This window comes from Rana temporaria, chromosome 1, assembly GCF_905171775.1.
Source record: "Rana temporaria chromosome 1, aRanTem1.1, whole genome shotgun sequence".
NCBI classification, from domain to species: Eukaryota; Metazoa; Chordata; class Amphibia; order Anura; family Ranidae; genus Rana; species Rana temporaria.
The window spans coordinates 232,412,286-232,426,030 of record NC_053489.1 but is presented as its reverse complement, the minus strand read 5'-3'; the positions used below and the strand labels follow the sequence as shown (position 1 = coordinate 232,426,030).

General features: G+C 44.5%; 1 protein-coding gene across 9 annotated transcripts in view; it reads right to left on the bottom strand.

Moving 5' to 3' along the window:
• The window catches only part of GIT2 (GIT ArfGAP 2), a 115,458-nt gene that overhangs the window by 25,451 nt on the left and 76,262 nt on the right, over nucleotides 1–13,745 (bottom strand). For all 9 annotated transcript variants that reach the window (XM_040351559.1, XM_040351567.1, XM_040351527.1 and 6 more), the window contains 2 exons: nucleotides 11,639–11,721; nucleotides 10,358–10,546 (listed from right to left, as the gene is read on the bottom strand). In XM_040351559.1, coding sequence (XP_040207493.1) covers nucleotides 10,358–10,546; nucleotides 11,639–11,721 — 272 coding nt within the window. The remainder of the gene's footprint in view (nucleotides 1–10,357; nucleotides 10,547–11,638; nucleotides 11,722–13,745) is intronic.

The following is a 13,745-nucleotide window of genomic DNA, read 5'->3' as shown; positions in this document are numbered from 1 at the left end:
ACCAAGTGGGAAAGTCTGGGGCGTATAATCTAATATTCGAACCTAGTGTGATATGAGTTTCCTGTAAGAAGGAGATGTCTGCTTTATATCTCTTCAATTCCTTGAGCACCTTATGTCTCTTAGTTGGGCTATTGAGACCTTTCACATTATAAGATATACATTTGATATGTGGCATCTTTGGTCTTTCCCTTTTTTCTGATTATTTTGGTGAGATAGATCCCCTCCTCCCCCTTCCCTCCCTCCCTCCCCCGCCCCCTCTCCCCCCTTCCCTCCCTCCCTCCCCCGCCCCCTCTCCCCCCTCCCCTCCCACCTCCTCCCCACTCTCCCCCCCTCCCCCCTCCCTCCCCTTTTGGCCAATTATTGGCCTCTGAACCATCTTCCATATCTGGTCCAGTTTCCTCTAGGTGGGGTCCCGGGATTGCCTCCCCTCCGCTCTAATCCTAGAGCGGGGGAGAGGGGGGATGGATAAATCCCCCATCTTGCCGAACATCACCACAGAGAGTAAGGTTGGAAAAAGACAGATTTTCTGGAAATTAGCTCCTTGTGAATTAATTCCTCTTTCTCCTCCCCCATCTCCAGTTCCTCTATTCCCATCCTGGTAAATCGGGGATCTGAATATCCAATTTTTTACAGAATTCTTCTAAGTCCTCCGGGAATCTAAGTGTTGCCGATCTTCCGTCTTTTGTACCAATTAGACTTGCCGGGTGCCCCCAAGTGTATTTAATGTTTAGATCTATCATCTGCTTTAGAAGGGGTTTCAGTGCTCGTCGCCTTGCCAAGGTCTCAACCGATAGGTCCGAGAATATCTGTAGCTCTATCCCATCGAGGACTATCGGGGGTTGACCCCTCAGTTTTTTCCATACTATTTCTTTGTCCTCATAGAGCCGGAACCTGATTATAACGTCTCTTGTTCGCTCTAAGCTGGCTCTTTGTGGGTTTCCTACTCTATGGACCCTTTCAATCCTGACGGGATCTTCTATTGGTTTTTCCAGGAGGGGATTAAATATCCTCCGCATTATTTTCCTGAGGTCTTCTCCCCTTTCCTCTGGAATTGACCTTATCCTCAGGTTTTGTCTACGGCTTCTATTTTCTTGGTCTTCTATTTTGTAGAGGATAAGTCTCTGTTGTCTTTGTGTCTGGTCAATTTGGTCTTTTATTACTTTTACTTCTTGTTCTGCCGTCTTTGTTCGTTCTTCTATTGTTTCAATTCTGGATATAAAGTGTCCCAGGTCCATACGTAGGTTCTGTATTTCCCCTTTGATTTCCTCCTTGATCGCCTTTTCCATCCTTCGCAGCATCTCTGCGATTTCTCCGTTTAATGGGGGCTGCATATCTGGTTGATTCCCACTACCTTCAGGCCCATGCTCTGTACTACTTTCTTCTCTTGACTCTATTGATGTGTCACTGATATTTCTTCCCTGGGGTTTCTTGTTTACAGACTTTTGATCTTTGTTAGATTGTTGTTGCTTTGTTCCTCCCTGGGCCCCTTGTGTTTGTGGGCTTGCTCCTTTGGTCATGAAAGGTCTAATAGAACTTGTTGTTGTTGATATATTACTCGGAGTTGTCGGGGGTCCCCCCCTTGTCGACCTGCTCGTCATTCTGCTCATGTTATTCGCCCTTTTCCTGATTCTTTTCCCCAGTTTGACCTTCTGCTACCTCCTTTCCTATCCCCCCAGTTCCCTCACTGTTTCCACCAAGTCCCCCCCTTCCTTCCAGATGGCGAGGGGAAAATACTAGGTGAGATACCTGTTCCCTTTTTAAACACTTCCTGGTTTTCAAGGTTTTCAAAAATGGTACTATGGATAAGGTACTTTAGGTACTGATATAATAAGGGTTAAACCAAGTGAAAATTTTACCCCCCACCCTGAGGGAGGCAGGGCGAGATGTTGTTGTATGTATAGTTGTCTACTTCAACCTAGGAGATTTGGGGGGGTCCTCTGGGTATTTGGTATCTTATCCTATATCAAGTTTCTGCCAGTCCCTGTACAGACCCTGGGCGGCACCTCCAGCTACGGTTTTCCCGGGGCCCTCTAGACGTTACTTCAGCCTGGCTTCTGCCGGTCCCACTTCCCGGGAAATAATTCCAAGCAAGTAAGGGATTGTGGGGAGAAATCCGAGCTTAACTCCTGAAAATATGAATTTATACCGATATCCAAATTTTACCGTCCCTTCATGTGATCCAGACCAGTTCAAACTTTCCTACCGCGTAATCTACCTCACCCCTCCGTTTACTGCTCTTTAACTGCTGCAGGACCCGGTCCAGCCAAATATAATGTAGGACCGCCGGGAGAGAGGGGGAGGGGGGCTTCGTTAGGTCCCCCTATCTGAACCATATGAGTACCATTTGAGGTGCTTCTGTATGCAGAGGGGGGTATCTCTTTAAGAAGAGAACTACAAGTAATATAATAATATAAGTCCCCTTTGACCAGTTTTGTGATATACCTTAGGTAAGACAGTCTCTCTTGATAAGGTAACGGGTAACGGGTTATTTATTGTCGCTTGTCATTGGTACAGGGGGCATTTTGTGCAGATATTGCTTCTCCTGATGATTTAATGGCAGCAATGCAACTCACTTTTTTTTAATTTAGTTGCTTTTTACCGCCTTGCCCCCCTAGGTACTTGGTTCTCTTCCCTTAAGAGACCTTTACGTTCGCACCGTACCCCAATGCACCAAGTCTATTAAGCAATGCAGACCCGTTTGCTCATTTAAGAGATTGTCAGTTAGTGTTTTATGGTTGGATTTTATCATATCCTGAGAACACCTTAGCACCTTAGCAGTATCTTAGCATGTCTTTGCTTCCATATGAATAAACAGCAGCCAATTTTACTTGAGTAAGACCAGACCTTTAACTACTTTTTACAGCGTTAACATCATTTTCACCACCTCCTTGTCATCTCCCTCTGGAGATATTTTATACTTTGCCTCCACGTATCTCACTTCCTCTGAGTGCTTTTGGGGAGGGCACGAAGAGGAGAAAGAAAAAAAACTAAAAAGGTAAGAGCCAACCTTATCTCCTGTGATGGTGGATGTGTGGGTGTAAATTACCGTCCTTCCATTCGATCAAAGCCGATACAGACCTCCAGCTGCATGCACTCTTCCCTCCTCTCCCGTCCGTCTCCAGGTCTTTAACTGCTGTGAGCTCCGGAGCGGTCATACAGCGCGTTGTGATAGGCGCTGTGCCGGTCCATGCAGCGATCCGTCTCCCCCGATTCACCGCAGTGCTGCTTGAGAGGTTGCCTCCGGAAGGCGGTGTGCAGTGTGTGGCATACGGCTGGGGGCTGTCGTCACCATTCTCCTCTAGAGTGGTCCGTCCTCATCCCCGGCAATCTCCCTGCTGTTTACTCCCCCCACCTGAGAGCGCGCCGCCTCCTCACGTGCGCGTGCACGCCATCCTGAGCAGCCCCGCCATCCTGCAACTACATATCTTAATGTATAAAAGTACCTACAACAAAGTAACCAAATACCCATTGAGGCGTGGGACATCCACCAACGTAAATATAAATATAAACAAGAAAACCCTACACAAGGAACTGAAGATCAGGGGAACCTCACTAAAGGTTTTAGTCTAGTATCTGAATGGTTATGGAAGCTTTCTAAACACTCTTCAGGGAGCGCAGTTTGTGAAATCTAGTCAACTTGCCTCAAGCCTGTTTCCGGCATGTTTGGTGACTCCTTCGCAATCCTTTATTTTTAATGCGAAGAAGTCCCTTTTATTGTCCTGGAAAGAATCAGTATCCCCAACACGAACCCTCTGGTTAAAACTGGTCAATTACTGCCTGCCTCTGTATAAGCTCACCTTCGAAATACGGAAAAAAAGTTAAAACATTTCATAAAATATGGGGAAGATGGCTGGCTAGTCCCCCAACTCTAACTCCTTAAATGCCCTTAAAACCTTTGCTAAACACAACTCCAGAACTGGATGGGTTCCCCATTGGATGGTATCTGACACATTGAGATGTCTTGGTCCCAAGATTACATACACTTTACTCCACTATCTTTAAACAGAAAAGCCTCCCATCCATCTATGCACGAGGCCTTAATTGTATGGATTCCTAAACCTAATAAAGACCCCCTTTACTGTGAATCCTATAGACCAATTTCCTTGATCAACACGGATCTCAAGATCAGGGCTCAAAATTTTAAGTCCTGAGCCATTAGCCAGGCCTCAAGGGTTACTCGCCACCAGTTGCCCCACCCAGCTCGCTCTTAATTCCGCCCCTAAACATGCCCTCATAAATTCTCATGAAATTCCGCTTAAATGTTTTATGCAGAATTAAGTTATAAAAATAAAATATTAACACCTGTATCTGTGCCCACCAGTGCAGCCTGCCTGTGCAAGGGAGGAGAGGAATAGGAGAGCTGCCCAAGTGATCAGAGCGCAGCGCAGGGAACACAGCTTTCATTTCAATTGTCGCGTTCCCCCAGCTCAACGTCATATACAGCCCCGCCCCCTGGCTGGGGAACTATGATCGACAGATAACCCGTCACTGGTATTGGACGGGTGATCTGTCTATCAAAGTCCCGGGACCAGGAGGCGGGCTGTATCTGACAGCAAGCGGCAGGGATCACAGCAATTAAAATGAAAACTTAGCATTGTGTTCCCTGCGCTGCGCTCTGATCACCTGGGCGGCTCTCACACTTCCCCTCTGCGATCGCTGGGAGAAGGACTCCCATTCCACACAGGCTGCCAGCGGTGCTCGCTCCTGGCAGCCATATAGCTCGCCAGCCCTCAAACTCCACTCGCAAAACGCGAGCAGGCGAGTGGATTTTTTGAGGGCTGTCAAGATTATTTCCAAAATCCTAGCCTCCCGCATAAATTTGGTGATTACAACACTAATAGACCCAGATCAAACTGGATTGATTCCTGGGCGATCTACGTATATCAATATACGCAGATTATTTAACCCAACCTTCAGTCTCCTAATACTTTATCTGTGCCCAGGGCTGTTGTAACCCTTGATGCACATAAAGCCTTTGACTCTGTTGAATGGCCTTACCTCACTTATCTTACTTTAATATTTTGGAGAAATGTGGAACTAATCTGCTTACTTGGATCCGCATACTGTATAACCAACCCCTAGCCTGCATTAGGATTAACGGTATAGGGCCAGATTCACGTAGAAATGGGCTACGCTGCGGCAGCGTAACGTATCCCATTTACGTCACACCGCCGCAAGTTTTCAGCGTAAGTGCTTGATTCACAAAGCACTTGCCTGTAAACTTGCGGCGGTGTAACGTAAAATTTGCCTGGCGCAAGCCCGTCTAATTCAAATGGGGCAGGGACCATTTAAATTAGGCGTGTTCCCGCGCCAAACGTACTGCGCATGCTCCGTCCCTATAATTTCACGACGTGCATTGCGCTAAATGATGTCGCAAGGACGTCATTGGTTTCGACGTTAACGTAAATGGCGTCCAGCGCCATTCACAGACGACTTACGCAAACAACGTTAAAATTAAAAAATTTGACGCGGGAACGACGGCCATACTTAACATTGGTTAGACCACCTAGAGGGCATGCTTAGTTTTACACGATGTATCTCTACGGAAACGACGTAAATTTAGAGCGACGGGCAAAGCAGACGTTCGTGAATCGGCGTAACTAGTCATTTGCATATTCTACGCCGACCGCAATGGAATCGCCACCTAGCGGCCGGCCTAGAATTGCAGCCCAAGATCCGACGGTGTAAGTCACTTACACCTGTCGGATCTTAGGGCTATCTATGCGTAAATCAGGCGCATAGATACGACAATCATATCTCAGAGATACGACGGCGTATCAGGAGATACGCCGTCGTATCTCTTTTGTGAATCTGGCCCATAGTTTCTAAGCCCTTCACTATCCATCGGTGCACCAGACAAGGTTGCCCACTTTCCCTATTATTACTTGTACTTGCTAAAGAACCCCTAGCCTGACTTCTCCGATCTTCTCTAGATTTGCAAGGAATGTGGATTCATTTATTAGAAGAGCGAGTATCGTATGCGGATGATATGTTGCTTAACCTTTCCAACGATCCCTGTGGTGCGTTAATTACTAGCTTTGGCAATTTTTCTGAATTTAATGTGAATTGGATTAAGTCCTGTGTGTTCTCTGTGGATCCCACCCTCCCATTTGATCTCCCCTTGGACTACTCCCTACAAGTTACTTCCTTATTTAAATATCTGGGAGTTACAGTGCAATTACCAATTTCTACCTATATTGCCAACAACATCTTACCCTGCCATAGCATCCTTTAAAAGTAAAATGGTCAGTTGGGCTAATTTACTATTGACGTTAATGGGTAGAGTTAACTTATTTAAAATGGTGTTTTTCCACAAGTTCCTATACAGTTGCAAGAAAGAGTATGTGAACTATATTTGGAATGATATGGATTTCTGCACAAATTGGTCATAAAATGTTATCTGATCTTCATCTAAGTCACAACAATAGACAATCACAGTCTGCTTAAAACTAATAACACACAAAGAATTAAATGTTACCATGTTTTTATTGAACACACCATGTAAACATTCACAATGCAGGTGGAAAAAGTATGTGAACCCCCTAGACCAGGGGTGGCCAACCAGTGGCCCGGGGAGCCCTCTGATGTGGCCTGCAACCTCCTGCTCTGGAATGGTGGGTTGGCAAGCCCAGATCGCAGGTTGCAACCCGCCACACCACAGCATCAGTGTTGTAAATGAAGCTGGTGGTAGAGGAAGGAAGCGGCTGCGGAGCAGAGACCCATAAGCCGATGCTTCCTCTACAGCGTCGGCTTTTGCCACAGGCAGAGTCTATGGCAAAGTTCAGTGCTAACCCGCAGGATAGACACAGGTGCACTACGTTGCACCCACAGTGTGGGTAAACTGCAGCACAATAAGTGTGAAAGTCTTAGGCCCTTTTTCACATGACCAGCCCAACCAAATGGGACTCTCAATTCACCTCTATAGAGCGACAGATGTCCGTTTACCCGGTTTCTGAAAAACAGAAGGGAATTCGTCCCCTTCCATCTGGGCAGGTCGCAGGGCCTATAGAGTATCCGTGATCTGTCATTCGCCAGCTCCGCTCATTGTGGCCCTCGACTGGTTACCAAGTTGCTTAAGTGGCCCTCGCTCTTCAAAAGGTTGGGTACCCCTGCCCTAGACTAATGACGTCTCCAAGAGCTAATTGGAGTGAGGTGTCAGCCAACTGGAGTCCAATCAATGAGATGAGATTGGAGGTGTTGGTTACAGCTGCCCTGCCCTATAAAAAACACACACCAGTTCTGGGTTTGCTTTTCACAAGAAGCATTGCCTGATGTGAATGATGCCTTGCACAAACAAGCTCTCAGAAGACCTACAATTAAGAATTGCTGACTTTCATAAAGTTGGAAAGGGTTATAAAAGTATCTCCAAAAGCCTTGCTGTTCATCAGTCTACTTCAAAGCAAAAACGAACAATGAGGACATGAAACCAGGACTGCAGTAAGGTAAAGGAAGCTATTTAGCTAAAAAAAATATTTTCCTTTAGTGATCCTTAATGCGGGAAATTGTGCCCTGGGTAGGTGAGCGGGAATATGGTTTGACTTTGGTAGCCTATGAATGCAAACGATTGTTAGCTCCTCCAATGATGCGTCTGGAATAGTTTGCTGTAGGAGATTATCCAAGTATGCTCTCAACTTAGGGGGTCTGACCGACTCTAGAATGCCTCTTATTTTGATGTTATTTCTTCTGGATCTATCTTCAAGATCCGCTAGCTTTCAATTGATCCAGGTAAAATCGTCCTCCCTCTCGTTGTGAGCGTCTACCAATTCATTGAGGCAAATTCTCAATTTTTTTTCTTCAATATGAGTGAATCTCTCACCTCTCTCAGATCAGACTTAAATTATTGAGCTTTAAGGTTGTGTCCAGGACAGGTTGGTCACCTGTGGGGAATTCCAGTATGTAATCATGGAGTTCCCTGGTGTTATTTAGGCATATGTAATTTTCACTCACCTCTGGAGCAGGCTGAGAAGAGGACTGCACCCTCATCTTATTTTTTCCCAGGCTGGAGGTGGTAGAGGAGGCCCTGGAGGACGAGCCCTTATGTTGGTATTTAGGTCTGTGATCCCCCGAGTGGTGCCACGGGTTCCCCTCTGCGATCGTTGGGTGGCCATGCAGCGGGTGAGGAGATCCAGGAGAGCCATCAGCACCATCTTGGAAAGTGTGTCTGCGAGGCTGGGTGAAAAAAATCCATCACCTTTCCGAGCTGGGATCTGTGTTTCCTCTTGCTGGACATGTGACTCGGTGTGCCTGACTCTCTGGGTTTGAGAACTGCCCGTCTCTGGTGCTCAGTGCCGCTGCTATAGGTTTAGAAATCGCAGATGCAGAAAGCTGTAGCCTCAAGCAGCCATCTACCAGCCATGCCCCCCACCAAATTTAGCATGTCAGATCTCATAGTTAGAGTTAAGGAAGCACCTAGCAACACAGGACAAAATACAACATATGGATTGTGTGCATATTCAGACCAATGGTTGTTTGTTTTTATAAGCTCTTTTCTTTTTTACAAAACCAAAGCTATTGTGAGGCCCACTGGACATGTTGGGGCCCTCTATAGCTACTAAGCTAACCACAACTGCTTTGGGACTTTGTGCTTCAGCTGCCAGGTGCTGGACTATAAATAATATGACTTTAGGAATGCAAGCTTCAATAGTTCCTGAATTAGAACATAACAAATAGTTAATTTTTATCAGGAAAGAGGGAAATTGGTGTAGAGGCTAGCCCTGAGCCGATAGCCCCCTATAAGTAGGTTTGGTTGGTTGATATTGGGGCTATCAATTCATGGGTAGAATTGCTGGAGCAGAAAATCTCATCTAGCAACCAAGGGAATGACTGCTCCATGAAGAATGAGAGCAAATGTACAGGTTGGGAGAGACAGACCCTGGTGACAGATGACTTACTACAAGGATAGGCAGGGTAATAGGTCACCAGGACCATGATCTCCAAATAGTCTGTTTTTCTGTGTGCTCAGGTTCTACATACTGCAGATCAGGTTGACAGAGTGTTGGGTGGGGCTTTGAAAGACCCAGCTGTTATAATACACATAGGTAAAAAAGACAACGTTGGGGGTAAATGGAGCATCCTAAAAAAATATATATTACAGGGACATGGGATGCAAGCTTAAAAACATGACCTCCAAGGTAGTAATTTTAGAAATACTTCCGATACAGAGATGGGTGGAACAGAAGGGGAACAAGGAAGATAGGGAGGTCACACTAGACAGCAGGGTGATGATATCATTATCTAAGCCCCAAAAGGTAACAAATTCAAATTGAAGTTAATGAGTGAGCAATAAAATAAATGCCAATACAAAATTAAAATGTTTGCACACCAACGTCAGCCTGGATGTCATGTGACTGCTGTGCTGGCTGTAAACAAAATCTGTTTGATTTTTAAATAAAATAAAATGGAAGACACATCTGGAATATATACAGCCAAATTAAACTGAAATTTCAATTGGGCTTAAACAGTGACGGCAATAATTTAAACTGTGCTCATACCATAATATCAACTACTGTATATAAATACCCGGAGGATAGTATTGCACAGCCTCAAATGAACACTGCATAGCTTTGTTGCAGCATAGTGGACACAGCCATCTTGGATACTAAGAAGTGAGTTTTATATGCCGAGTCATGGCAGTCCTGTAAACACATAGCCTCAATGGAGCCAATCAGCACAATCTTGTAAAAGCAACTATTTACTGACTGTCATAACAATTGCTCGAGTGAGGCTGGAAGGGCAGCCTGGGAAAATTACTTCAATCCAAGTCTGTTCGTCTTAGAGGTTTCAAACAAAATACATTTCCAGTGCTTGAAGTCAGGGACGGCTGGTTTTGAAGGTGCTATAATGCTTAGTTTACATATGTAATCAGTTAGGGCCCTTTCACACGTACGGACCGTATGTCCGCATTTTCATCCGTCCGTTTGCGGATGAAAACGGGACATACATGGGTCCCTATGTGAATACGGGTGTCAGCGGATGAACATCCGCTGACACCCGTAATTTGTCCGCCTCCGCAAAGATCTGCATTTGCAGACGGAAGAAATCCTATTTTTCTTCCGTCTGCCGGATCGGATCGGATGAACACGGACATACGGTCCGTGTTCGTCCAATCCCCCATAGGGGAGAGCGGAGGAAACACAGGGCGGTCCCTGCACAGTGTGCGGGGACCGCCCTGTCAGCTGCCAGCTCAGCGGGGATTTTACGGAGGATCCCCGCTGAGCTTTGCGGACACACGGAGCGGATCATTACTGATCCGCTCCGTGTGAAAGGGCCCTTAGAGTCTGACTGCATAATTATTTTAAAAATTACCAGTCCATCCCGATTTCCTTCCTTTTCTGAGACAAATATCCTCGTTGCTTACCTGTCATGCTTGTTTTCTTGTGCTGCTCTTAGAAGTTCTTGAATGTTCTTTGTTATCTGCTCAGTTTTCCTTATGACATCTTCAGTGCTGGGGAGAGTTGCACTAACATCAACATCAGGATCTTCCATTTCAGGAATTGAACCTTCCCCATGCCATGGTATACTTCGCTGCCTTCCTTTTCTACTTGAACTGTACAGAAAGCAAAGATTCATGTTACTATACACCAGTAAAGTTTGTGTCAATAATTCCATATCTCTGCAGAGTGCAGATAAATGCATGGCACCAGGTTTGACTTCTGTCCGCACTCGGGTTGTCCAGAAATCAGCATTGAAACCTAACGGCCATGTACCAGCAACACTATGCAACGCATGGTTTCCTCTGTACCTTGATGACAACAAAGACCATATGCATGGCGTGTGCAAAGCAGCACCATGAGTTGCATGGCTGGTAAACAGCCAGGAATTAAAAATGTGGTTGCTGGACAACTAGAGCATGGACAGATGTCAAATATGGTGCTATTCTTTTATCAAAGCACATGTGTTATATTGTATTTTAATGTACATACAGTAAAACTCTAGGGTGAACTTCAACTTTAAAGCAGTAGTAAACCACCACATTAAAATTAAAGTGTGCCCCCTGCGGGGTTAAGTCATTATCTACTAGCATGCACAGCATACTAGCAAATTATGATAGACTTGCCTGTAAAGCAGATCCCTCCTGCTCAGATCTGTCACAGATCCCCAGTGCTGCCATCTTCACCCGATCTTCCTTTCGGGTTCGCGGGCTCTGGCTGTATGAATGGCTGGGCCTGCAGTGAGCCCACACCCGCATGCGAGCCCTGGGCTCGGGAATAGGGGTGCCGTCTCTTCAGATTGCATGCACTGGTGAGGTCACCGGCAGCATCGCTTGTAAATATTTCCTAAATATTGCATGTTTAGCAGATATTCACTGTACTTACAGGTTTGCCTTATTATAGGCTTACCTGTAGGTACAAGTTTAAAAGAGGAGTTTACCTTTGTTTTAAAGCAACCCTTTCAGACAAAGAAAAACTACTGGCACCATTAACTTTGCACAAGTAAAGCAGTTGATCTAGCCAGTTTGACTGTCTTGTCAAAAGGTTGCATTCCATTCTCAAAAAATGCTGCAGTGGAAAGCACCTGATGAAAGGCTACTATAAACAATATCAGCAGCTGAGAGTCATACGTGTGGTTCACAACGTACATGAACATGAAAACAGAAAGCAAAAAAATAGAATTTTTAGAATTAACATTTTGAACTTACCTCGTTTCCTCAAGCTCTGTATCATGGATGGTATTATCATAGTCACTTTCTGGCACACTTGTCTGTTTTTCTACTTTTGACCCCTAAAGCGAGTAGACATTTATCTTTACATTTGTACAAATTTCTATTGTAGGCAAGTTACAACATTATAGAAATCACAAAAAAACAGGAAACAATAGTAATAAACTGTCAATCATTGACAGCATTACTCTTGTCTAAAAAAAATATTGAATTGGTAGGCTAAATATTAGACTCAATGTTTTATAAGTATAACAGATTATGCAAATATTTGAACTGAAATATAGCCAATAATAAAGGCTGAGGTCCTTTCTTATGCTAATAAGCGTAAAAAGAAAGGACCATTATTTTTTAATTGCTAGATGACCATTTTAGTCAAAACAGCTACACCCTTACTTTATCTTCCATTCAGGAACAAATAAAGGTATATTGTACTGCCAAATCAAATCTGCTCCAGAACACAGACAAGCCTTACTTATGTAAATACACTTACCTTAAAAAAAGATTGTTTTTCTTGTTCTTCTTCTGACTGGTCCTCTTTTAATAGTGGCAGCAGGCCAGTGACACATCCAGCCCTCCATTGCAAGAGTTGGCAGCTTGCATATTAATAGCTAACTTTAACTAGAGAATAAGCTGACATCACAGTTGCCAATACCACTGACTAGATCAGAACCCACCTCTGGATTTCAAGGTTCGAGTAAGTTTGATTTTTTCCCTTACAGTGCTGTACAGATGTACAGGCAAATGTGTAAAAAAAAAAAAAAAAAAAAAAAAAAAAAAAAACACTACACAAGCAAAAAGGGAAATGCTATTAGGCAGGCTTTTAAAACTGAATATTAAACCATCTATAAAGATAGCTTTGGTATTGGCTACCCCAAATTTCCAAAAAAAGCCAGTGAGGAGGAACCTGGGGCGGAGCCAAGCTGCGCTCCGTGTCTCATAAGGATACACCGAGGTGGCTCGGGTGTGATCACGCGCAAGTGCCACCAGAGCAAGCAGCTTGCTATGGAGGCATTCACCAAGAGGGAGGGGCCAGGAGCTATACAAAAGAAGGATCTCTCAAATATCTGCTCTTGATCCGAGACGAGCACCTGCAGCAATTTGAATACTATTTCATTGTTCGAGCGGTGTGTAAGTAGAACATTTTTTTTTTTTTTTTTAAAGCATGAGCCTTTATTATCACTTTAAGAGTACATTACTGGATATGGAGCATCTTCATATCTATGACAATAGAATTGTGCTGCAACCTTAAATTGATTGGAAACTGGAAAAAAAAAAAAAAAAACGGAAGTCCCCTTCTAGGTATAACCCCTCTGTGAAAGGCAGGCTACGATCATTGTGTCCTGTGATGTACTCCAAGAAAAGGATTTTTACAGGTAAACCAAAAACCCACATTTTCTTTAATGTACACCACCAGACACAGAGCATCTTTATATCCATGACAACAGGGATGTCCCAAACCAATGAATATGGGTGGGTGGTACAGCAACAAGACAACAGGGTCCAAAGAACCAAATCAGAAAATATTAGAATCTCACATAGGAGCCTGCAACACACTTTGTCCAAAGGTAGTGTCCTCAGCAGCTCCAACATCCACATGGTAAGACATTGTAAAACTATGAACCGAAGACCAGGTAGCAGCTTTACAAACTTGGGCTACTGATGACGAATAGTCAGGGAAGCACCCACACTCCTTGTAGTGCAGTCACTAAAAAAGGTGGAACTTTGCCTTTTAGAACATACGAGTAAGAAATAAGCTGACCGATCCATCAAGAAATAGTAGACCTGGAAACAGCGTGACACGTTTCCTTGGACCTTCAGGAAGCACAACGAGGGAATTTAACTGATGAATTGCAGCAGTTATCTTCAGGTAAAAAGTGATAGTATGAACCACATCCAAAGTGTAAAGACCCTGTCCCCTAACATCTGCAGCGTAGGACAAAAGAGGGCAAAGCAATGTCCTGGCTAGAATGGAACAAAGAAAGTGGTCACCTTCCTAGCCTTCAGGAGGGTTAGAATGGCCTAAACAGAGACTCACTTGTCTCTCAAAACAGCCATGCCTTTTAAGACAGCAAACGTAAAGAAGGAT